Below are 26,103 nucleotides of genomic sequence, written 5' to 3' on the forward strand. Positions count from 1 at the left end.
CTCCAGTAAGCAAGCATCAGCCTTGTGTTTATCATATTAAAACACACAGTGGGAAGCACGAAGCCTGCGTTTAGTGTAATGATATAATGATAAATAACACAGGCCCATCCAGCAGTAGTCATTTTCTCGCCACGGTGCCGGCCGACGCCACTGCTGAATGACGGCAAAACGTTTCCAGAGGACGGGCGCTCCTACTGTACCGCTCTAAAAATAAAATCAAATGTTTGAAAGGGCACAGAGAGCACCGCAGAGGCACACCACATACAGGAGTAGTCACACATCGTGATCGACCCGACCCTTTGAAGGGCCCATTACGAATAAAAGCTGGACTTTGAAATAGCTTTTAACCCCCAGGCCTGCAGCTGCCTTTCATTCTCTGCTGAAATGCAGGCAAAGTCAACCATTCATGTCTCTGTGCAGCGGCGTGAAAGAAGCCAAACAGAGACCCATATAGGATGACTATCAACAAAAGATCTAGTTTATTCAGAGCCCCATTGAATCGGCTTCCCTGAAGGAAAACTTGTAGTGGCTGTTGTGTAAGTTATTATACATCTTCAGTAGCAGCGTGGCTTCTTTTAAGTGATTTTCTATATGCTAAACCCCTAAATTGGCTCTGGATCACCATAGATAATAAGCCTGGGTGCTCTGAGCCAAAATGGAAATTTTTCAATATCTTTCCTGGAGGAAAATTGCTGCAGTGGTGCTTTTGTAACTCGCTATATGTTGTACGTTTTATTGTTGACTGTTAAAAAGCATTGCAAAAAGCCCAGAGTCATCTGGGCTGCAGAGATGACTGTGAAGGTGCCCTTCTTAAGTTATTTACTTAAGTTATTTACAGCATTTTAGTTTCCTTAATTAGATTTTATGTGATTTAATGCTGCATTTTCCTTTTATCCAGCAGTTGTAGTTACTAGTTCAGATTCTACATTCAAATAAGAGTTAGGCTGAAAAACATATTGACACTGCTGCTTAAAAACCTTGCACCTATAAAATACTACTTTTGCTGGTTGCTGCAGCGTGTTTATATAAAGAGGTTTAGAAAAGGACAGAAGTTGAAGGATTTTTTACTCTTGATACAAAAGCTTGTCTCACTTGAGGACATACTGCTCTTCAGACAAATGGAAACTAAAATTAATGAACAGTAAAACAGATCCTTGCTAAAATCAACACACTCGTCTAAAAGGGTTTCGTCCCTCTGGTCTGGTGTGACCAGGAGCTCATGGTGGCTGATAAAAACAAATCTATTGCTGCATAATGGACATTACTGAGTTAGTCTGCTGACCTCTTGAGTCTTCTTCACTTCTGCTGTTCACTGTTAAAGATCGTCTTCAGTTGGTCACTTTAATGGCATCATTATGAAAACGAGCTCAGAGAGAGTGAAGGAGGAGAAAAAACAAAAAACAGGCACGCTAACAGCAAGCTCGGAGGTCTATTTCTGCTCGGTTTAGATCTGGCATCCTGCCTTTGGCTGCTGAAACTGGACGCTTCAGTCCCAGAGGAGGACAGAAATCCTCACCTGCGAGATTTGGATGAGGTCTGAGAATGAAATCATTTTAGATTCTATTGTCCTTTCTATCATAATCACTGAGTTAAGCTCCTCCTGCCTGCAGGACATCCCAGTCTGCCTTATTTGACAGATGAATACAGTACATGTACTACAGGGAGTTGTTATTTAATGCTCCCTATCAATATAAGACAGTGTTGTATGATTCATTTATTAAATCTTTAAATTTTTAAACCTAGGCCCAATTTTGACATATTTTGGTGTCTAAATGACTGCTAGCTACAAAAAGATTTGGTATTGGTCCAGTGCATCGCTTCAGCTAACAGCCTAAGATTGTTATTCTAAGTGTCTGGCCTGTGAGATCCTTTTGGTTTAACCACAAACAGCTGTTGTATCGCTCTCTGCAAACACACCAGACTCCATTGACAAAAACAGTCATTTTACCTCACAGAACTCAAGAGTTGCTGGTCTACTGCTGCCTCGATCAGTTTGTCCGTTGGTGTTATTCTCTGACTTTGGTGTTTCAAAGGGTTAGTTTGGATCCAACATAATATTTGTGTAACACACAATAAAACTAACAAACTAACCAACAGAGGCAGCAGTAAACCAGTAACTCCTGTGACTCCTGGCAACATAGAATTACTGTTTTTGTCAATGGAGTCTGGTGGCTTCGAAAAAGATTGATGTAACAGCTGTTTCTGGTTAAAACAAAACTAATCTTCTCTCTGTAGGGATCCTGTCCATAATGTTGTCAGACACTTAGTAATAACTGCCTGAGCTGGTGGTAAAAATAAGCACTTTTGGTGGACATGTGTTTCAGCCCCTTCACGGCTGCAGGCTGAGGCAATTTACTGGACCAATTCCAAACCTTTTTGTATTTGAAATCATGTATTACACAGCGTCACATAAAGCGTATTGTTTGCTTTGTTTTCTCTTTTCTCTGACGTTAATGTAGGCAGTGTCTTGTGGGCTGAGCACCTTTAGATATATGACACTTTATACAAAACTATTATTTACTAAATAACTTATTATCTTGTGGTTAAACCATTTAAATATTCAACAACTCAACAATGCAACAGCTGCCTAACTCCAACTTTAGGCCTCGGCTGTACCAAAAAAGACGAGGCGTAAAACCCCTGAGTGTATTTTTATCGCTTATAAAGCCAACTTTATTTAACAATGTTCTATTTCTTCAATGGAAAGTCACACAAGATAACAGAAATTTTTGTTTACTTTTACTGAAGCAGAAGTTTGGCTGCAGGACTTTTGCTCGTAATGGCGTGGGCTTCCATGGCGGCGTTACTCCTTTTAGTTAAGTGCTTCTTCTTAACTGCCTGTTCAGTTGCCGTCGTTGCATAATTCACCGTATAGTGTCCATGCATTATAGAGCGGTACCACACTCTAATGTGTTCGAACACAATAGCGAACCATTGGCACAGAAAGCAAGCCAATGAGTTCTGTTGTCAAACGCAGGAACCATTTTCATCATGAAGTAGAATGGAGGCGTTTGTCTTGGTAGCACTCACGTAAATGCATACTGACAGCTTACAGGCTTCCACTGTACATACTGACACATAAGGACAAAAAGGACCTCACATAGAGCATGGGGGGGGGAAACGTCATGACAAGTAAATAAGAGGTCTTTTTCACGGTTAATAGAAATGCTCCTGCTTTGGAAGAATGCAACACTACTTGATTTAGCCGACTGGAGCACAATGCAAGTGGAAATGAAAAAAAGTAAAAGGCCTGGGCTAAAAATAACAGGGTAGCAGAACTGGTGCACGCAGCAGCAAAGTGAATCCTGAAATGAGATTTTGATCAGTAGTTCCTCGGCGAGCGGCGCGGCTCGCACCTCACTGCAGAACACGGCAAAGACTGGATTTACAGAAAACAGAGTGGTTTGTCCTTCAGCCGGCAGACGGACACGAGCAGGACACCCGATCGGCACACAGGCACTGCAAAGACTTTCTATAGTAACAGAGTTCAGGTGGTGTAAGTCACTGAGGTTATCACATGAGCACAGCTGTTTGGGGGGAAATGACTCCACAACACCTCTGAGGTCCAGAGACGTTAAAGTAGAGCTCTGGTATTTTTACCTCGGCCCTATTTGTAGATATTTTGGTGTCTAAATGACTTATGGGTTAAAAAAAAATCTGGTCCAGTGCATCACCTCAGCTGGCAGCCATGAACAAACTACAATGGCTGCAACGTGATCCTTTGGGGCAACTGAGGCAACAAAGTAGGTCCACTAAAAGTGCTTGTTTTAGCCAGACGGGCTCAGATTACTCTTCTAGGTGTCTGACAGCATTATGGAAAGGATCCCTACAGATACAGAGTGTAGCTTAGAGATAAGAGAGAAAACTGAGGTTTGGGATCTAAAACTATGTTGATAATATTCTTCGCCGGCCAGGTTTGTGTACAAGACGTGCTCAAGTGTTGGATGAAAGCTGGGGGCCAACGCTGGCTCACATGTACGGGAGCTTTTTCAAAACTTCCATAGAATTAAAAATTAAACTTTTAACAATCTTAAAGTTATGATAATGGGGCTTAAATCACAGATTTCTGAGGCTAAAACATCCAGTTTATTGCCTCAGGCACCTGTGTTGTTGCCTCTGCGCTCAATCTGATCAGCTGTCTACCTGAAATGATGTCTGGCTTGAGGCGGAGGTAACTACCATCTGTGCTGACAAAGCAAACTGTGAACGCTGCCACTCTGCAATACAACGACTACATGATGTTCCCAGTTTTGCTCCGCCACACTGCTGTTCTTCTTACTGCTTTCCCCACATTGACGATGCTCTCGTTAGTTGCTGTACCTGCTCTGTAGCCAGTGGCCATGCTGTAATAACCACAACCAGTGGCCATGCATGCGTTCAATCTAAGATGTTCTGAAATCACTGAAAAAGTCTCCTGTTAAATCTGGAAAATGGGAAAAAAGGGGGAAATTTGAGGCAAAACCGCAGTGTGAATACACAGATAATACATTTACAATCTATTTTGTCATTTTTAGTGGAGGATGGACGTGGGGATCTCTTCCCCGCTCAGCTGATGCTGACGTGTTGTGGCGTGCCGAGCTGTGGGAGCAGCCAGAGACGGAGCCGAGAGCCAGTTTTGGTCTGCAGCACGAGCGAACTCAGCTGCCAGCGCCTGCAGCGGCGAATCTCCCTTCCTCACAAACAGCCTCTCCCACCCCTCTTAATGACCAGGCGGGTGAAACTGCAGCCCACAGTGCACCGCTCTGTGGGCTGCAGGCTCAAACTAGCCGTACTGTAGCGAAACACATCGTAGCGCGCTGGCTGGCGTCACTCTGACTGCAGCATGTCAGTCAAATCCCCAATGGCAAAGAGGTCTCTCTATTACTGGAGTGTGTTCAGATCTGTAATAAAAAAATCTGTTCAATAGCGCAATAATTTTACACTTATTTCATTTTATTTCACTTTCAATTTAATTTCCCTTTCGAGAATCATACACCAAACAAGCGAGAGGCCACACTGGGAAGTGGACCAGCTCAACCCAATATCACACCTTTTACACAGACCTCAAAATGAAGAGGAGAATAAAAAAAAGAAGGTGAATTCAAGCTGCTGCAAGACACTTTAAGTTCTTTGGTATTTCAAGAGCATCTCCTCCATCTACAACAATCCTTCCCTAACCTTAAACATATAGTTATTATTGTAACCATGACAACGACAGTCCTCCAATCTTAACTTGGTGATTTTTTACCAAAACCACAACGTCTCACTCACCTTTAAAAAAAAAAAAAAAAAATACCATAATCCTTCCTTCAACCTAACCAAGTCCTGCCTAAACCCAACCAAACCTTAACCTATTAATCTATTTTCCCATTATTGATCAGTAAAGGCTTTGGAAAACACAGAAAGTGTGTGTTGTGCTGCTGGTCTACACTTGTATGTTTCGTTCTAAACAGTCTAAATGATGGATTTACTCCATATTTTGTTGTTTGAGGACTTTTTGTAGAGTTAACTACCCGAAACAGCAGAGTTATGACTACATACGATCACTCCTCACCCCCATAAACCCCCCCGCTGGGAGCTCTTACTCCTTAATGATTATGACACCTATTGGAATAAATGGACTGTATTTGGTACATGGAGAGCATTTGTAGCACGTTTATCCAAAGCACTTCACAATTTGACTCTCACACACACACACACACACCGATGGCAGTGAGCAACCACGCAAGGTTTTGGCCCGACCATCTGGAGCAATCTGGGCTTCACTTTCTTGCTCAAGGACACTTCACCAGGGACTTCAACATGATAAAGTGTGAAAACAAATGCATTTTTCTACAGTAAGTTCAGCTAAAACGCAAAACATATCAGTTATAAAAAGACTTTTTTCCCAGTTATTTCAGCATCTGAAGTATTTACATACTTTGCTCAACATCCCCGCAAAGACTTTATGTGAAATGTCAAGTTGTCCAAGTAATAAATGGCTACAGAACTAAATCTGAAGTTTGTCACATCTGCAGCACCGAAGCTGGCAAAGATGTCAATGCACTGATGTGACAATATAAGTTCAGCTCGAGCTCTAATTGCATGTTCAGCTCATGTTATTCACGTGTCGCTGAGCACACATAATGAATGAATAAACAAATCACACGCCAACGCTGGGCAGGTCTCTGCAGCGGCAGCGGGGTGGGGGGGTCCTCCTTGCATGTGTGCACGCATGTTTACATGTATCTGTGCATTAAGAAGGGGGGTGGGATCCTTGTCAAAGGGCAAACACACCCGCTCAGCAGTGCCAAGAGAGACTCCCAGGGCAGGAAGCTGACACTGTGCATCAGTCAGGGCACAGAGGACATCACCACCACCCACATCTCCTGTGATTCCTGACAGCATCACAACCTCCTCCAACACAACCTGACAGCTCGAGACGTTCCCACATCGCAGGGAAACAAGACTTGACTATTTCATCCCAAGCAGTGGCTGGGGAAAAAAAGAACCAAAGAGGAGAAAGAAGACTTTCAGCAAGTTATACAGAGAGGACAGGAGAGGAAGAAGAACGAGAAGGAGGAGGAGAAGAGGAAAAGACGAAAGAGAACAAGGATAAGTGGCAAGATGAGGGAACATAAGGAGGTGGAGGAGGAGGAAAACAATTCAAACAAAAGAGACAATAAAGTAGAAGATGAAGGGGGACATGGACGAAGGAGGAGGGTGAAGAGCACCAACAAGAAGGTAATAATAAGACAAAAGGGCAGAGAGACGAACGCCAGGACATGAAAATATGAGGGAGGAGAAGGATGATGAGTGGGAAGAGGACATAAAAGAAGAAGAGCAAGTTCAACACAAGACAGGGGGAGGAAGAGAATCTGGAGGAATAAAAAAGGAAGCTGAAGGAGGTGAAGATGGAAAAAGAAAAGAAGCTAAAGAGAAAAGTGAGGAAAGAGACTGAGCGTGCCAACATGCTGATGTCCAGCAGGTGTGATGTTTACCATCTTATCTTAGCGTATTAGCATGCTGATCTCACCAACAAGACCCAGAGACCCCCCCACTGTCAGAGACCCTCATACCCCCCCAAACACATGTAATACTACCTTTAAGTCTACATACCTGTTTATATCAATGCATATCTTTTAATTACCATCTTGCTTGTTGCAAATATTTCTTATATTATATTTTCTTTGAAATATTTATTTTAAAAAAATCATACTTTTACATATTCTTCTTAGTGTCATTTTCTCTTGCTATTCTTCTTCTTTCTATGTATACTTCTATATTTTTACTTACCATTGCAGATATGTACCAAAGCATAAACCCTTGTATATGAAAACCACCTTGGCAATAAACCTAAGTCTGATTTTGCAGATATTATTCTATTTTATTTAAGCAGGAGAATCCCATTGAGATTAAGAACCTCTTTTTCAAGGGAGTCCTGACCAAGATGGGCAGCAGCAAATACAAAACACACATACAGAATTACTCAGTTAAAACACAAGCAAAAGACAACAAACAAATTTATAGCAGATTGTGAAAAACAAGTGCATGTTGTGGAGTCGGCCTCAAGAAGTCAGTTTGGATTTAAAAAAAATGGCTCAATGAGATTAACTCAGTTAGTTTCCAGTCTTTCTACAACATATTCCATGCAAAAGGTGCCGAGTGGACAAAAGCCTTTTTACCCAATTCAGTACGGGCATATAAATAACCAGAAAGTACTTTAATCATAAACCAAACTATTGGACAAATTCACTAAAACCCAAACATGTCAACGAGGGGAAGAGAAAGAAGAACAAGAAGTCGGAGGAGGATGATGGAACGTAATTATGTCCTATCAGAAACCAACATTACATTACATTACATACCAGAGCATCCAGCCGTGCACTCATTTGCTTCCCACTCACTATTCATGTCACATGCCGCCCCCCCCCCCCCCCGTACCGCTCCCTCCTTCTGACAACTCTAAAACCGAAGCGCCACAAGAATAATCTGCTAAAAACAGACTCACCTTTAGTGGTTTCGTCTTCAATGGGCTGCTTGAAGAGGGTGATGTCCTTAAAAGTGCAGAGGAACAAAACCACCTTGTCGTTCTCGTTCCTGATGGGAGCCACTTGCATGTAGAACCACACTGGACTTCCTGCAGAGACATCAGAAAACCTCAGCTGTGTTCTCCGGATTAGGTCTGCAAACAGTTTATTTCGACAGTTTTCTCACACTTTATGGGAACTAAACTGTGAGGAGTGCCCATCGCAACATCCCAGAGCCCAGAATGACGCCGTTAAATGTCTCATTTTTAAAATACGAGGAAAATAAAACAGGAAAAAGTGGCTAATCCTCACATTTGAGAATCAGAGAACAGCTAATGCAATGAGACTAATGCAGAACTAAACTGTTGAGGATTCATGGCCAGCTTTGGTTATTCGATGACGCTAACTGGCTCCTTAACCACGAGCTAATGAGGGACATTCCTCATCCTTTTGGTGTGTTATCAGACAGAAATGAAGGTTGTGGGTCAGTTTAAAGCCAGAACCACCAGCATATCAGCACGCAGGAAGGAAGCAGGTGAAAGACACACCTTTGTTCTGTGAAAGCAGCCCCTGAATATATACTGTTGTATATAATATTTGGAAAAGAGGAAGATTTGGTTCTACTTTTCCTGGAGCAACCTGGTGAATATCTGCATTTATTCTGACAGTGAAAAGTTCCTAAATTTCCTTTGTGCACCTCATTGTTCGTTAAAAATCCAGCTGATTTAATCTGCATACTCAAACTTTTCTTATAACTACTATGTAGTCTGGAAGTGGGACGCAGCTGATCAGAGCTGATCCATTCAGTACAGATGCTTATTATTATAGTAGAGCTAAGAGCAAAGTGTCGCCTGATGAACCCAGTAATCTTCATAAATAACTTGATCCTTCTGCTTTCCTCTCTGTCCGTGGACATGATGTTAATCATTTTATAAAAACAGCCACATTCAAACAAAACGTGGTTTTAATGATCACATTTTAGGGAACTCACCGTTCAGAAGAACCTCGAAACAGCTGACGTTTTCTTGACTTTACCACCTCCTCAACAAAGCTGCACAAACCTTAATGCCATTATTTCTGTGGATACAAGTTGTTGGTAGTCATCATCATCCATCTAATTTATATCCAGCCTCTATAAGGGCCCTGCTTTTCTGGTTTGTCAGCAAATTTGAGCCATTTTGAAATTGATCCTTTTCATTTTTTACCGTTTCTCCCTCCCTGCTTCGTCGTGCTCCTCCACCTCCTCCGCATTTCGCCCTCATAGGTGATCACTCTTGGGAGACAGGAACATTTGGAACTATTTTCGTCTGCACACTTTATCCATTGTGCTCCTGAGCAACGCTACTGATCCAGGACTTACTGCTCACTGTTGCTCCATCACACTGGACAGAATAACCGCTTTTTTTCTACCAGCATTGACCTGCTGAAGTTATATTTCATCCATATTTTTAATTTTATTCACATTAGGGCTCATTAATATTAACCACTTTCCCATAAAAAGGTTTTATCTGTCCGTCGTCCATCCATCCATCCCTTCAGCATCATGTGATATTAGCAGCCTATACCAGATGATTAAGTTGTGATCCATTGTTAAAGCATAGATATTGATTATGGCCACTTTCAGACAAGTCTGTTTTAATAAGAAACTGAAGAAGTTGCAGAGAAAGACTGTGTCCATGTTCTACAGTCAAGGAGGACACTAAACCTTTGTCACATCCAGTTCTTCAAATAAACTTTGGACAAACTCCAGAAGTTAAAAGATCAATAAGATGATGATGATGATGATGGTCACTAAAGTCACTTGGAAGCAAAGTTGAAGCGATGAAGACAAAACATGAAGTTCAAATAGCAGCTTAAACACACAGTATGTCATTTCTGCTCCTCTTGAGGTCTCCCATTCAAGATAAAAACAAAATATGTCGTTTGATGACCTCGTGAAGCAGCGTGGAATCATGGGAGTTGTTGTCTTCGTTACCATTAGATGGGTGGACACAGATTAGTCCACAGATTAAACACATCACAGCACCACTACAATCACACTAAAAATACACTGGAGTTCTTTCCTCTTTGTCAAACTACCTCATTTATTGATTGCTGACGGGCTGTTGGGAGAATTTCATCCAATATAATAAAAAAGTGCTTCAAACATTCTGTGCTTCCCCAGAAGTTCTAACAACTAGAGCAGATAAATGGGACGTGACACCAAATGAAACTCACCTTGAATAAAATGATGGATCTCTGTTGGTTTGAACATTGTTGAAAACACTTAACACAACTTAAGACTATAGAACATGTCACATATTATACCTTCAAGTGTAAAAGGCAAACAAGTGAATGATCAATGACAATGATTGGTAAATGATTCAGTCAATCATCAGGTATTAATGTCGACCTCCTGCTGGTTCAGGCTTCTGAAAAGTGATGATTTGCTGCTCTTAAGGGTTTTAAATCTTTGCAAATTGAATATATTTATGTTAGACAAGAACTGGAAGCCAATTTTTCACCATTTTCTGACATCTTAGAGATCAACTCAATCATTTAATCAATCGATTAGTCAAAAAAAGAAGAGGAATAATTGGAGAAAGAATGAGGAGCACTCACTGTTCTTTCTGTACAGCAGGATTTCGAAGCAGTTGGACTCATAGTTGTCGAACGTCTGCCTGACTTTGTCGATGGTCTTCTTGTCCGTCAGTTCTCCGTACATAAAACTGGAAAGGAACCGGACGGTAAGAAAAACGGCAGCGATCAATACTGACCTGACCTTTTAGCCTCTCCCCCCCCGTGTTTCAGTACATCACATCTGCTTGTAACAGCATCGTCAATCTGTTATCTTACCATAAAATGTCCCTTAAAATTTATGTTTGGCTTTTTATGGAGTAAACTGACGTAGCAGCGGCGTAAATTTCGGCCACAGTGAAGGATTGTGGATTGGTGCAGCCTGCATTTCCTGGCATCGTTGTAATTATTCCTTAAAAGGGCTGAGGACACTTTAATCTGCCCTAATTTAATTAGTCTGAGTGATTACTTTGTTCAACATCAGTCGCAGCGTCTTCAAGGACTAATACACAAACACACACGGGGGTGCAAATACACAGTAAAAATATCCAAACACAGAAGTTTTAGCAAAATATTTGATGGTGTTTTATCAGCAAAAGGCCTAAAATCACATCTTTGTTGGGAATATTCTTATTTAAAGTCACATGACAGGACAAGATGTGGGGATGTGCTGATGTAAAACAGGCTCGTGTGGTTGTAGGTCGCTTGGATGTTTTAAAAACAATTCAGTGCAGTCACACGATCTCATGATCTCTGAAGTGCATCTACCAAAACAAGTTCCTCCCATTTGCTTTCAGGGTGCCTGAAATACAGACACGATACAAAAAAAAAGAATTTCTTCACATGACTTTTAAATATTCATGGACTCAAGAGATGTTATTTATAATCCTACAAGTGAATTGTGTGGAATTCACTTGGAAAATTAATGTCTCCTGCAGTTCCGACCACAAAAGACACTCTGGTCTGAAATAAACTTCAAGTGCATTAACATTAAACCCGTCCCACCCACACTGCTTGATGGAATAAGAATAAGAATAAAGCAGCACTGAGAACTTTAAATACAGAATAAATAACTATAGTCTAAAAATGGGCAAAAGTAAAATGAAATTGTTGTTTTCTGCCAGAGTCAATTGTGGATTTTGTCAATCAGGAAAGACACTACCACTGAGGAACAAAGCCAATAAATAATACATCTAATTCTTCAGCATGAGAGGAAAGCTTCTGAGCAGATCCATGAGAAATAACTGGATTATTAGAAAAACCGTCTTCCTGCTTGAACTTAAAACGTCAAGTTTCTTTTCACATTTCAAATTTTAAGTTATTAACAGCACTCTGGGTGGAAATCTGGGGGTGTGGGGACTATAAGAGGAGCTCAGCTTTAAAGAGTAACATCTACGCCGCCGACCGTCTGTGCAGCAGCTGTGGTCCCTCATCACAGGCTGAATGTGTCTGTGAGCTTAGAGCTTGATTTTCCATTCAAAACCTTCAAAAAGACGAGTTAAAAGATGTAAAAGTGCCCAATAATTCACCAACAAGCAGAAATTAGAGGACAATTAAGTGAATTCAAGTTGCAGAACAATGTTTTTACTGCCAGATTATCATTTATTGGAACCTCCCTGAATCCCTAATTGACAATTTAAAGCATTATTCTGTTTGTCCTTTTGCTCTGACCTGTAACTCTTGTGTCATTAAGTCATGCCAGTGATGTACTGCAGTCCAAAGATCAAAAATGACTTCCCCCCCCACCCCAACATGACACGGGGCCCCCGTTAACAAGCCACCATCTTCCATCACTGTGGCAGCAGCCTGTAAGTTTAAGCTCACAGTGGGCTCTCCTATTCTCTCAGTGTCACATCTGATTGGATTGTCGGTCTCGGTATCCTCCTCAGCCCGGAGCAGCAGGGAGCGGACGGATAAATCTCACACTGTCCTAGAGAGCCTTTCTATAGCTGCCGGCTCGTCAAGGCCGTCACCCCCCCGGTCAGATCTGAGAGGCACCGGAGGACAGGAGTCGTCCTTTGGAGTCAAATTTTAAAAAGTCTTGACTGACAGGCGAACAAGACACTGTCCTCAAGCCGGACCGGGCTGAGCTCCCCTGGCAGCTCGAAATTGGATTCATTTCAGAGACTTGCTGAGCGGGGTGGGGGTGCCATCTCTTCCCCTCTCCTCTCTCCTCCAGAGCAAGTGGAAATGCCAGATGCTGATTTTGTTTTTTGCACAGTTACTCCGCAGAGCGTCACTGAACTTTTGCATGAGATCAGAGCACAGCGTCACATAAACAGCCCTCCAGAGCAGCACGATGCCGTCTAGTGATCACTACAGCGGGACAGAAGCAGGACGCTCACTTTACAATCCTTTCTTTCTCTCTCACTGTGCTTCAATAATGGATGAAACTGAATTTAAAAAAAAAAAAAAAAAGGACATATTGAGTGATTCTTTGAGGGATAAATGGAGCACTTGGACAAGGACACGGCTTCAGTTTTAAAAACAATGACTCATTGTTTCTCTGCTGTGGGTTTAACTCAGGAAAAAAAACAATATTTTTACAATAGCAGCTTCTTTATGAGTTCAACTTTATCTGAGACATTAAAACCATTAAAAATAAATGAACCCAGTGGCTAGATAAGACATCAGCATGCTACTGATTCATTAGCAAAGTGTATGCAAATGTCGGGGGATAATACAGATGAATATTATTGCATGTGGTGCTCTGTGAAGGCAATTACGATAAAGCAACAAGACTTTAGAGTCATTATCGCTCCATTGCCACGCTGCAATATCTAATATTTAACATTAAATATACTTAAATGTTCTGTATGAATGCATAATGTAGCCAGAGGACTTTTACCTGCATGTGCTGCTCTTCTGCATGACCTCAGCCCTGTGGAAGCCAGACAGCTTGCAGAATCCGTCATTGCTGTAAACTACAGGCCACTCCACGATCTGGGCGTTTCCCAGGAGGAAGCTGGTCTCTGGGAGATGGACAGGACAGACATTAAACATTAAGAACAGATAAAAGGCTGCGAAGCTTCTCAGCCCCCCGGAGGGGTTTGTACAGAGATATGTCAGTCTGGTGTAGGTCAGCTTCAGTTTGGACTCCAAGCAGCAACAAATACGTGAGGGTCTCGAGTCTTTTGGTTTCATATTAAGATTGTTTTGTCGAATTTGAGTTCGTACTACGCATTTAAGTTGTTTAGGCCATGAAAGCAGACTATTCAGAGCTCAGATTCAGAGGGAAAGACAGAAGTGAGTCACATTTTTGGGCTGTTTGGACATTTTAACACTCCTCATGTTCATCACAACTCATGAACTCAGAGCAAAGACTAAAGGGGCTCACACCAACCACATAGGGCTCCATTTCACCATCTGTCGCACGTTAAACCTACTTTTATTCTGAAAGGGTGTGAACCTTCCTTTGAATATTTCTTTAATCCACTGTACAAACTGGCAGATGAGGTTTTTATTTGAATTATTTGAATAAATCTAATTGACTCTGTCCTAAACTGCCTTTTAAACTAATACTGAACGTTTATTTAAATCATTAAGCTGTCTTGATTTAATTTTAATCTGTTTTGTTCGGTTAAACAATGATTAACCCTAATCTCAGTTTAATGTGATCTCTGTTTGGGCAGCCAGAAAGACTCCTTTAACACAGCTCAGCCATGAAACAGACTGAAAGAAAGATAAGGAGGGAAGTTCACAACAAACGGGGAAAAGCAACGTCTCAGTAAATATAAAGAGACGAACGGATTACAGCAAATAACTACTAATAGCAAATGGTGAGTTTTATAGTAAAACTACGTATCTATCCTTTAAAAGTTTCAACCTACTTTGTGCCCTTTGGAGTTTAAGAGCTGAGTCAGACTTAACTTCAGCAGTCTGTTTGACTCATCTCGACCTTTCGGCTCCGCTTTTTGATGCCAAACTATTCCCCATCTGGATTTCCAGGAGAAAGTGGTTGAACATCTCTGATATTTTGACCCCAGCGGTAATCCTCTTTAACGGACTGCCAGTAGCTTCTTCCATCCTTTCAGCCTCCTCTGAACGGTCTCAAGTTAAGAAACGCAAGTATTCAGACAATATTATTCTTATGAGAGCTGAAAAAGGCTTCTGAAACTCTTGATAGCACTGATTAAATAGTCCTTAAGTTAACACACTGAGCCATATAACAGCTGTGTTCACATGTATCCAGGTTATTTGTATGTATAGTATTGCATGCATTATGTTTATGGGATGCATTGCGCTCTGTTTCATTTTGTTTTGTCTGTCATCTAAACTTATTTATAAGTGCGACTGTCTCCTGTAATATGCTGCCAGGAGAACAACACTTTTCAGGTCCCTGGAGGGTTTTTTAGGCAAATTCTCCTTCACATTCACATGTTTTATCTTTTTAAATTATTAATATATATAAACACAGAAAGGAAAAAAGAAACTGAGATACTGTTGCAGGTGTACATCTGTCTCGCAAACCTGACAGAAACAATGGCAGCGGGAATGAGGAAGCTGAATTTACGTCAGATATTTAAGTCAGTTTGTGTAGTAAACTTCACAGGCACCGACACAAAAAGGCCGGCGGTAATAAAAGTAACAGGGATACTAACATTTTTCTCTGTGTTCCATGTAAAACACCACATCCTGAATAGGATCAAAACCAGGACACTCATGTCCATGTAAACACACTCAGCACTGGACTTCCTAAATCTACTGAACCCTCCAACAGGAAACACTTCCTGTACTCCATCCCCGTCACGTTTTGTTGCTCACATGATTCAAACTGTAGCATTATGTTTTAGCATCATCGCAAGACAATGAAACAATAAAATAGATTAAAAACTTTAACCAACATTTTAAATTTGGAATTATCTGAAACAAAATCTATCTGCACACATCTTAGACGACTGAAACGTGCTGTAGGTGACACTTAGCTCCTCCAGCTTGACCTGCAGTTTCATCTGAACGATCCCTCAGTTTTCCTGCCGCACCACAAACAGCAACAAGTCGAGCCAAGTCACCAAACTTAAGCCGTAAAGCCACTGATATAATGTGAGTGAGTATATAACCTGCAGCTGCTGTTAACTTACCAAGCAGAGACAAACAAGCTGCATCCGCTTGAGCACCATCAGGTCCAACTTTAGGAGCCTCTGTACTTAAATCCACCGCTCACCTCCCTTCACAGCCATGTTTGTCAAAGCCTGCTTATACCTGAGACAGCAGGAGAGAGTCACTTCCTGTGTCTGAGTCACATGGGTTTGGCCCCGCCCTGTCCGGACACCACCTGAGTCTATTCAGTCCGATGTGTCCAAAGTGATCACAGCTTATGACCAATAAAAGTAAATATTGGACCCGTTTTTCACAAGCTACAAATCTTCTCAGAAGACTCAAGATTCTAATAAATACTAGACATAAACAACAAATACATTCAGATGAGATATTATACTTTAAACTGTGCAGCAGTAGATAAAGTAGAACCCCACTTTTACCAGCTTCAACATTAATGAAAACTGATTACTACATTATTCTGAAATTATTTTACTTCTGATATTTTAATTAAGACTTTAATTGCTGGACGTGACTTTGATTGTTATTTCTAACAATGTTTCTACACTGTGCTGGCGCTACTTTTACTAAAGCAAAAAGATCTGAGTTCTTCTTCCACTACTGGCAGATAACAGCTAAAATAGCAGCATCCAGTCCTGACATGTCCTGAAACCTGATCCTTAAGTAGTTGCATTTAAGAGTTAATTAAATGAGGATGAATTCATGCAGCAAACAGTCTGCAGGCTCCAGTTGATCGGCATGAGATGAAAGGGACAAAATCTACAAGATATGAGAGTGGAAAGAACTTCCCGATCAGTCAGTCACCTTATTAAACCTGAACCGGCTTCCTAGCGGATGCAGAGGGGTGTAAACACAGACAGGCTCTCTGGGTAAAAGCACACTGTAGAAACACCTTTCATAAATCACATGGTCATTTATTATTCATTTGATGTATTCTGCGTGGCGACATCCTGGTCACCAGGGAGCGTGATATAAGGTGGTTTTGGTTGTTTTAACAATTATCTACAAATCACACAAGTGACTCCGTGCTGCAACAATCCTCCACTGAGTATTTTTAGATGGATGAAAATCGACTCACGGAGATTTTACATTTGCTTCACACACAACCACTGGTCACATTAAAAAATGCTTTATTCAAGGAAAAATGATGGTCTAGTTCAGCTGGGATCTTATTTTTCTAACCTGGCTAATGAGAACATTGTATTAAAAGGATAACTTACATATTTTGGGTTTGAAATGACTGGTAGTTACAAAAAGTGTTGGAACCGGTCCAGTAGATCAGCTCAGCCGCTCTACAATGACTGTAATGTAATCCACTGTGCTTGTTTGATCCACTGACAGGCTCAGATTGTTATTCTAAGTGTGTGACAGCATCATGGAAAGGATCCCTACAGAGAGAGACCTGGAAGATCCTTTTGGTTTAAAACACAGACAGTCATTATATCGCTCTTTTCAAAGCCACCAGACTCCATTGGAAAAACAGTGATTTTAGCTCACAGAACAGAGCTGGTGCACCGCTGCCTTAGTTAGCTTGTGTTATTGTGTGACTTAATGTCTTAACACACCAAATTCACTGCAACTCCCATGCACCTATTAACCATTTCAAACCCAAAGATATATACAAGTATTTGGAGCCCGGTATATGGAGGAAAAACTGTAACTGTACCTGTGTGCACGCATGATAACTACAGCAGGTCAAAGCTGAATCAGGATGTCGGTCAGTCAGTCAATTAACTATTTACTTCCTATATTATGGTGTCCTTTAACCCTTTCATGCACAGAAGTCACTACAGTGTGCAGCTATTCAAAAGCTGTTTTCTTGTATATGCATGAGTTTTGATGGCGTAGCTGCACATCAGTCACTACAGTGGAGCTACTGCATCATCTCATCCACTGACTGCTGCCCAATGGGAAGCCATTGCAAGTGGAAAAAAAAAAAAAGAGTGAAACCAAGATGGCCGACAGACAGCCAGAAACACCAAGGTGCTCATTTCTTTCTGTTCAAACCTTCTAGAAAAAGAGACCCTTGCAGGTAAGAAACATATGGGGACATCAAGTAACATCTAAGGAGTCATGCAATTGCTAAATTTCCCAAGTATTGATTTTATATTGGGAGGAAATGATGATTAATCACATGTGCACTGAAGTGTACATCATGCATCAGGAGCTAGATTTCAACTAGTGGACATGTAAATATATCTTTGTAAAATTTGGGTCGAAAATCTTGTTTTTCAGCTTAAAGATGAATAAAAACACTTAGTAAAAAAATCCTGACTGAGGTAAGGATCATGATTCATGCATGAAGGGGTTAAAAAGCCGTCTCTGGACTCAAGTATTGAACTATTTATCCTGTTTTTAAAAACTATATTTGTGATATGTAACTAATAATAAGATTTAAACACCTCAAATTCACTGTAATATTAATAAAGACATGATCTGCAGCAGTGAATATGGTGTTAAAGACTCCTAATGGGTCAAACATTCAAAAATAAGATGTGAAAATAAGATTCAGGCTGCAGTAAACCAAAACTATCCTTTAAAAATATCCTTTCGTCATTTTGCAGCAACACAATTACAATTTGAGATGGTGCGTTTAAGGACACGCAAACATTCACAGGTTGACAGGATTAAAGCCCAGACAGCTTGACATCAAATAAACGTTTACATGGCGACAATAATTATATGAGTTTTCTGCAGGTGACTCTCAGATCTCGGCTGATGGGACTAAATACACCAGCAAAGACGACCTTTAAAACAGCTCCAGTTCCAGCTCCATTATTGGATATTGATAAGATAAACTGTGACAGACTCCCTGCAGTATCACAGATAAGGTTCAAGTCTTGCAAGTTATGTTTTTAACTAGAACCAGCGACTCTTAGACAGGTCAGAAAAACCCAACACCTGCTTTACAAAGCAGTCAGCAGTATATGCAATTTGTAATTAATGAGCTAAAACTGCAGATATTGTCCTTCAACACCTGCCAAATCTGCTGCACCAGTAACTTTCATCAATTAGAGAGTCTCCTCTTCTCCAAAAAAAAATATTTGGCTGGTTGCAAAATGAATTTTGGGATGAAAAGGTAGTGAAACAGCTCTTCATATTTGATTATATTCGTGCCAGAAAACATCACAACCGTTCGGCATGTTTACAGCAGGGAGGAAAATCCAGTGAGACGGCATTTAAACAATGAAAAGGCTCTAAAATTCCTGCAGTGAATCGTTGAAGGTGTGTCAGCAGCTCTTTCAGGCAGGTTTCACTGCAGATTCTACAGACTAAGTAAAAAAACCTCCAGCGCTTCATTGATTTCACTGAGCAGCCATAAGACGATATTAAAAAAAAAAAATGGTATCTATAATAAAAAACGCTCTCACTGTAGTCGGAGAAAAACTATTATATCAGCACTGGGTGATCTCTGATCCTTTATAAAACAAGAAATTGGTTCTGTGTATGAGTCAAACTCACGTCACCACATGAACTTAGGTGGCATTTCAGTATATTCTAAGTGTGTACAGTGACCTTTCAGTTAATGTTAATTATCTGCATGAAGGTGTAGCAGCAGGCTGACAGGATGACATCGGAGAGCTACGGAGGAACAGGCTGCTTTAACAACTTCCACCTGAAAACCGTCTGGTTATTTCTAGAAGGGAAAACAGGGGAGGACAGATCTGGACGTGAAATGAACTGAGTTTGTGTTTCCAGAATCAATATCCTACCAGATAATATCAAAACAGCAGATTAGATTAGATGTCTAATTACTCCCTTAACTACATATATGAGCTTCTTCAGCTCAGCCTCACCATCAATCCAATATCAGAGTTACGTTATGTACATGACGTAAGTTAACTTTGTGAATAGTCAAAGTTTGGTTAGTCAAGTAGGTTAGTCACAGAGGTGAAGTTATGTGAAGTTAAAGGTCCCAAGTTCAGACAGTTTTCTATGATTTAATGTTCAAAAACAGATTATTTTTCTTCAAACAGACGTTTTTAGCTTCGGTCTGAACACAGAAACAAGTTGCTGCTTCACTCTCGTCTTTGACATCTTTACGTCGTTACCAGGAGCTGCCGTTAGTGAGGGGGGGGGGGAATGGTGGACAGCGAGGTTTTCAGTCGGCCTGCTGAAGGCCTGGAAGAGATCACGTGATTAAAAATCTACTGAACGATGGAGGAGGACAAGAAGAGAGAGGACGGGCTTTTGTTATAGTTTGGCGTTCTGCAGGCACATCAGGGACAAATATTGATGTCGAAAACACATTTTAAATGTGTCATATGGGACCTTTAAAATAACTAAACATTGATTTGGTTTCACACGTGATACAAACAGGAAGTCTCCTGGGTGAAAGTCCTGCGTTTGACCCGTCTATCCACCCCAACACTAAGACAGCTGATAGTTAAACAACAACAATTCAGATAATCAGTTAATCGTTAAGGACATTTTGAAGAAAATGGCCTGGTCTGGGGAGGACTTCAGTGCACGTTCATCTACCTGCAGCCAAGAGAATCTTAAAAAGTCCGGCTTCATCCGATGAGGTGTCCTGAAATGTCCTAAAATGGCCACCGTACCGAAGATAAACCCTTCAAGGAGGGACCACCACACACCTCCCTCTGTGCTCCCTCCTCACAGCTCCTTTCCCCAGGAGGACACGAACACTATACTATATACACAACATTATATGTAATACGATTATTAAAATACATCAATGTTAGTTATTACAGTAATTAGTTACTCCTCAATCATTCCAAACTACAGAGGAAACAGAAATATGAGCTCTGAAGCTCCACAAACTTCCAATAAATTGATAAGTGCTTAGAAGAAAGAAGCCTTCAGAAAGTCAGAACGAACTTCTAAATGCGGCCGTGTAGATCCAACATGTGTGAAGGTTCAAGAGCTTATTTCTCTCCTCAAATTTGTTCCAAAACAGATCGTTTAAGACAGAAGTGAGGCTCAAACTCCTTCAGACGTGATAAACAATATGGCCTTTCCTCTGCCACCACCCACAACATGAACTTTACATTTCCTGCCAAACAACAGAGAATTGTTTTTTTTGTTTTAAATAATCTCTCAGGTGAGATAAAACGTCTTCATGTACTTAGTGTGAAGTGTTTTACAGCTTCCATGCAGGTGGTGGCTCCCATTTCTTATTCAGGTGGAAAGAGCTAATCAAACAGGGCTGCAGTGCATTGTGGGTAAGGCACGAGAGGGTCTCACCTTTACCGCAGAACAATCCAGAACAATATCAACCTCATCTGTTCTCTGCTGCTCTTTCCAAACAATTACTTAAGTGATTTTTCAGCACAAAGGAACTATAGTTACTTAAATTTATCACCATCTTGTTTCAGGCCTTAAACCTCCTCGGTGCCCTTTGGAGGCAAAAAGCTGACTAAGACTTAATGCAACACACAAAAAAAAAGCAACCCAGAATCATCTCGGCCTTTTCTGCTCTCCTCTTTCATCGCAGCCAATTACTTAGCAGGACGCCGGTTGGACCAACAGGACCTGGAGCTGCCTGAAGAGAAGTGAAGGAGCACTGGGACCATCGGGGGAGTCCGGCTCTCTATGAAACCCCCCGATGAGATTGTTTCAGCGTTAACAGCTCTGATTCAACTGTGAAGGAATCCTGCAACAGGCTACACCAGACCGTTTCATTTCTGATCTAATTTATGGTCAAAATGAAGAGAAAACGCCTTCTTACTACGGCCTTTAGAAGACCTGCACTAACACAGTCCCACCGCCCTCTGGACCAGCAGGGGAAAGTAACTGAGTACATTAACTGGCTCTTAAACATTTGAGGTGATGGTTGCAATTTCGTTTCGTGGGCATCAAAACTACGTGGCTTAAGAAAAGATGATGGTTTGGGTTTAAACGTGATGCAAGTTATGTAAACCCTAAAAACAAGCTATAAACTATTAAATGAGAGGCACTAAACCCTAAAAACTAGCTTTAAACCTTAAAAACGCAGCTCTAAATCCAAAAACAGAAGCTTTAAACCCTAAAAACTAGCTATAAACATTAAAAACACAGCTCTAAACCCTAAAAACAAGCTTAAAACCATAAAAAAGAGCTGCTAAACCATAAAAACAAGCTCTAAACCCTAAAAAAAGAGGCTCTAAACCGTAAAAACAAGCTTAAAACCCTAAAAAAAGAACTAAACTAAACAGAACCAGATCTTCTCTCCTGTCTTTGACCCCCCGACCACCTAAACCTCCTGCCAACACCGAGCTTCACCTACTTTCTCGCTACGTTCATCTTGTTTTCTCTAAGACATAAAATGACGCCTTCTCTGCACAATATCAAATCAGCTGACTGTAAACGCCTCAAATTGACACGTGAAAAGCAAAACAATGTGTTTTGTAATAAGACACGAACTCACTGAAAACATTAAACGTAGACATGACATGCAACATGTCCTCCAAAGTGGCATTTAGACGCCATCCCATAAGATCATGGTGGATTAATAGAGATTAATCCATAAAGAACAGTATAAATAAAACAGTATAAAGTATATTCTCCTTATAATACTGTATTTAAATATGCCCTGCAGGCCTTTACAGTATTAGTACTTTTACTTCAGTAAAGGATCTGAATACTTCCTCCACTGCTGCTAATGACTTAAAAAGGCTTTAGTCCAAGTTCAGGCAGTATTTATCTTCAGTTAGTGGATCACATGGCCCCGTCCATGACACTATGACATTATGTAAAGTCTTACTTACTGTGTGTGTGAAACACTGCACAGAATCTGCTCACTTCAATCAAACCTTTGTGCCGTTTGGAGACGTCTACTAAACTAAAGACCCAAACTGAAGTGTATTCAGTGCCCTGAAAAGTCTCCACTAATCTAAATGATAATAACTTACAGTCAACTGGATGTGATATTCAGTATATGGACATGTGGTCCCAACATCCTCCAAACTTACAGGCTGCTGAGGCCACTGAAGAAATCTCTGAATAATCAGTCCAGCTAATTGCTTGTGTGACTTCTCGAGCTGAACAACAACACACACACACACACACACAAAACACAAGCAATAGCTCTCCAATTAGCGCTGAACCCCCCCCAAGAGAGCCAAGGCTGTCCCCGGGAGGGGGCTCCAACACCAATGACAGACAGAAACACGCTTCTGGAGGAGTCTTCTTGACCTTATCGCCAGCACCCACAACCCCCTGACTCCCCTGACTCCCCATCCCGGCGGACAGTTCTGGGAACACAAAGCAAAGCGATCAATCTAATCAGAGGGGGGAGCGCGTATCCATCAGGCCGGTGCCAAGGCAGGCGCGCTTTACTGCGCAGATGGAGAAAGAAGCAGCATCATACTGCAGCTGAGGAACACTGAGCACATTAACATGATGAATATCTGAGCAGCCTTTTTTTATTATTTACCCCAGTAGATCGCTCACTTTGCCTCCCAACCTGTCACTTTGTGCCCATAAACCAAACGCAGCTCTGCTGTATTATATAATGAGCTCACATCAAAACTAACGCAGGTTTATTCGTTCCCATCGGGGCTCCCAACTCATTTAGACAGGCCTCTGAAAAAATAATACTAAGAGGAGTAATAATAATAACAGCAGGAAGAGGCGGTGCAGGCTGCTAATTAATGATCAGCTGTCAGTGTTTATTAGTAAAAAGCATCGAGTTAATGACCAAAATAAACTTTTAATCTCCACTTAAAAACTCAGTGTTTGTACAGCAACACTGTTGTTTTGGGCCTCACGTAATGATCTCATATAATTTGGAGATAATTTGCATAATTTGATCTCCAAAAGTCAAACAGAATAATGAAGTGGGGGATTTTTTTTTTTTTTTTTTTTAAAGAGTGCGTAAAGCTCTTGAGCACCAGGAGGCAACCAGCCGAGGACATGAACAACAGATTCAGTTATATTCTCCTGGTTTCTCCCAGTGGACATACTTCTCTGCACATGTAACTTAGACCAGTTTAATGTTACTTATCGTGGCACCAGAAACACGCTCATGCAGCCTGACGGGGAGAAACTCCATCACCAAACGTGAGCTTTCTGTGGGTTTATCCTCCGAGGTCGCACTGCCATAAAAAAATTGTAAAATTAAAAAAAAAACACACTGTAATCCAGCAGAGTCCGGGTCCGAGCCGCCTGGAGACACCAAACCCCAGAACAAGCCTCGCTCCGACGCGCGGACTCACCACTTGAACGCCGGACGATGTTCTCCAGAAAAGTGTTCTGCGGTGCCACAAGCCCTCTCTTTCCCCCGGGCATCCTGCTGCGGGCGGGCGGAGCTGGTGTCGGTCAGGGTCTGCGGCGGTGTGTCTGCTGCTCGGAGGTCGGTACTGACGCTGGCTCTCAGTCGGACCGATGGAGAAGCTCATTGTAACCGTGCGCTCTGGCTGCTCGGGGCGCACTGAGCCACGGCGGCGGCGCTGCATCGCGCTGCCTGACCGGAGCGCCAGGACGCATGCGTGTCTGCTGCTGTGGGCTCCGTCCTCCAAACAATGAAGTGCCATATGATGTGTTTAATGTCTGTGTAATGATTCATGTGTGTCGTGGAGGCCGGAAATTTAGAATTTACATTTTTGATTTAAGCCAAATTTCTTAGCGTAAGAGGACAATGATTCACCAGAGTCTTTAAATATGAGCTGAGATATAATTGGTTGGGTAAAAAAAGATTTAATATTAATACATTTGGTCTTCTGTTGTTTGTTTATAACCCTTATCTTGCACATATGCTTGTTTATTAGTGTTAAATGCTTGTTTCATAGTGTTTTTATTTCTTTATTCGTTTATTTTCTAGTGCTCTTGTTCATCCAGTTTATTTATCCTCTGGAGAACTGGATTTTGTGCTGGTGTGACAATAAAGATCCTTGAATCAAGCAATTCATATCTGATCAATGTGATATTAGAACTGAATTATATCACTTAAGAATAAATAATTACAAGCATCCTTTTCTGATTAAAGATAAACTTTTGGGTTGGCAAGTTGTAAAAAGTATAAAGGTAGAAGTGATGTTAATACGTGTCCAATAAATGATGAAAAATCTGTCAATTCTGCAGTTGTTAAGTCATTATTAAAGAGTTTCTGCAAAAATCCATCAAGTTTATAGTTAAAAAACAAAGATTTGATCCAGAAGGAACTGTAAAGATGTAAATTTGTGTTTTCAGGGGAAGTTTATCATTGTGAGGTTGTCTGGTTCCCTGAAATATCTACAGTCCATAACTCCCCTCAGGACCAGAAAATTGTCTGTATTATAATGCTGTTTTTGCACAAACTAGATAAAACATGTTATTTTAGAGCTTTAGAGATGTTCTAAGTATTTTTCTTTCGCTAGGTGATCCAGGCTAGCTGCGTCCCCCTACTCCCAGTCTTTATGCTAAGCTAGGCTAACCACACCTTGACTGCAGCTCTTCACTCGACGCACAGACATTAAAGTGGCGTCAGTCTGTCCACTGAAGTGTTGGAAAGAAAACAAATTGTTTTACCCAGAAGGTCAAACTATTAAAACTACACCAGGCTGCTAACAAACAGACTAATGAGGTGTTCACACCATCACACCATGACGGCTTGTGTCACAACACATACAGGCTAACATTAGCTAGCTTAGCATCAGCTAGCTAAATAACACATTAGTAGGGAAACCGGAGGGGAGTTGAGCATTTTGAAAATCTGTATCTTGGTTTCACAGCCGTCTCCATCTTGATTTTGGAGCCAGAAGTTTTGTCGCCTGCCTCCGATTGGTTGGTCACAAGGAAGTATATCCTGCTTCATCGTCTATTTTCCTCTAACTGGGACCATAATTTACTAAATGAACATCCTGCTGTGCTGAAGAAGACTGTAAACTAGAGACTGAGAGCAGAAAATGTTCACCGAGCTGATAAATCAGGAGAGAATCAGCTCATTTTCTTCATTGACTTCCATCCAATCAGACTTCTGTTTGGAGCCAGTGGAGTCGCCCCCTGCTGGACACTAGAGAGAAGGCAGCTTTAAGACTCTTCAGCACGTCCACGTCAGTCTTTAGACATGACTTTGAGTGTTTTCTTACCACAAATCAGTGAAAGCAGTCCCTGAGGAGCCTCATCAGCTGGTACGGAGGGTTGATGGGGCCCCTGGGAGCCACAGCTGCTGACGCCATGGTTTTTTTTACTGAACTTTACATATTGAGACGCCGACCTGCTGCTCAGAGCATCTCAATTATAGACAGGAAGATTATAAAGTTCTGTTATTTATAGCTTTAAATAGTCCCGGATGCATTTAAATTGGCAGCACTGACTTCTTTTATTACAGCCTGTAATGACCAACACATTTAAGGCTTCGTGAAAGCCTCAGTGCAGACCTGACTGAGGGCATTATTATTATTATTATCATTATTATTAGTCACATTAATGAGCCATTCAATCAAATAATGACTGGAAACTAAAACCTTTCCTTCAAAATGAAAAGTGATGATGGCCTCTGTTCACATCCAGAGGATTTCTTGAGCATAGAAGTGATGAAATAACTCCGTATTTCACACAAAGGCAAAAATTATAAATAAGA

The 26,103-nt window shown here is 41.2% G+C and overlaps 1 protein-coding gene across 1 annotated transcript in view; it reads right to left on the reverse strand.

The window, feature by feature from the left end:
* The window catches only part of kcnh5b (potassium voltage-gated channel, subfamily H (eag-related), member 5b), a 131,321-nt gene extending 107,490 nt beyond the window's left edge, over positions 1-23,831 (reverse strand). The window contains exons 1-4 of the mRNA XM_070843043.1: positions 23,759-23,831; positions 13,393-13,516; positions 10,590-10,696; positions 7,970-8,098 (exon numbers count right to left, since the gene is read on the reverse strand). Coding sequence (XP_070699144.1) covers positions 7,970-8,098; positions 10,590-10,696; positions 13,393-13,516; positions 23,759-23,831 — 433 coding nt within the window. The remainder of the gene's footprint in view (positions 1-7,969; positions 8,099-10,589; positions 10,697-13,392; positions 13,517-23,758) is intronic.
* Between the last annotated feature and the right edge of the window lie 2,272 nt (positions 23,832-26,103).

This window comes from Pempheris klunzingeri, chromosome 13 (genome assembly GCF_042242105.1).
Source record: "Pempheris klunzingeri isolate RE-2024b chromosome 13, fPemKlu1.hap1, whole genome shotgun sequence".
Lineage (NCBI taxonomy): Eukaryota > Metazoa > Chordata > Actinopteri > Acropomatiformes > Pempheridae > Pempheris > Pempheris klunzingeri.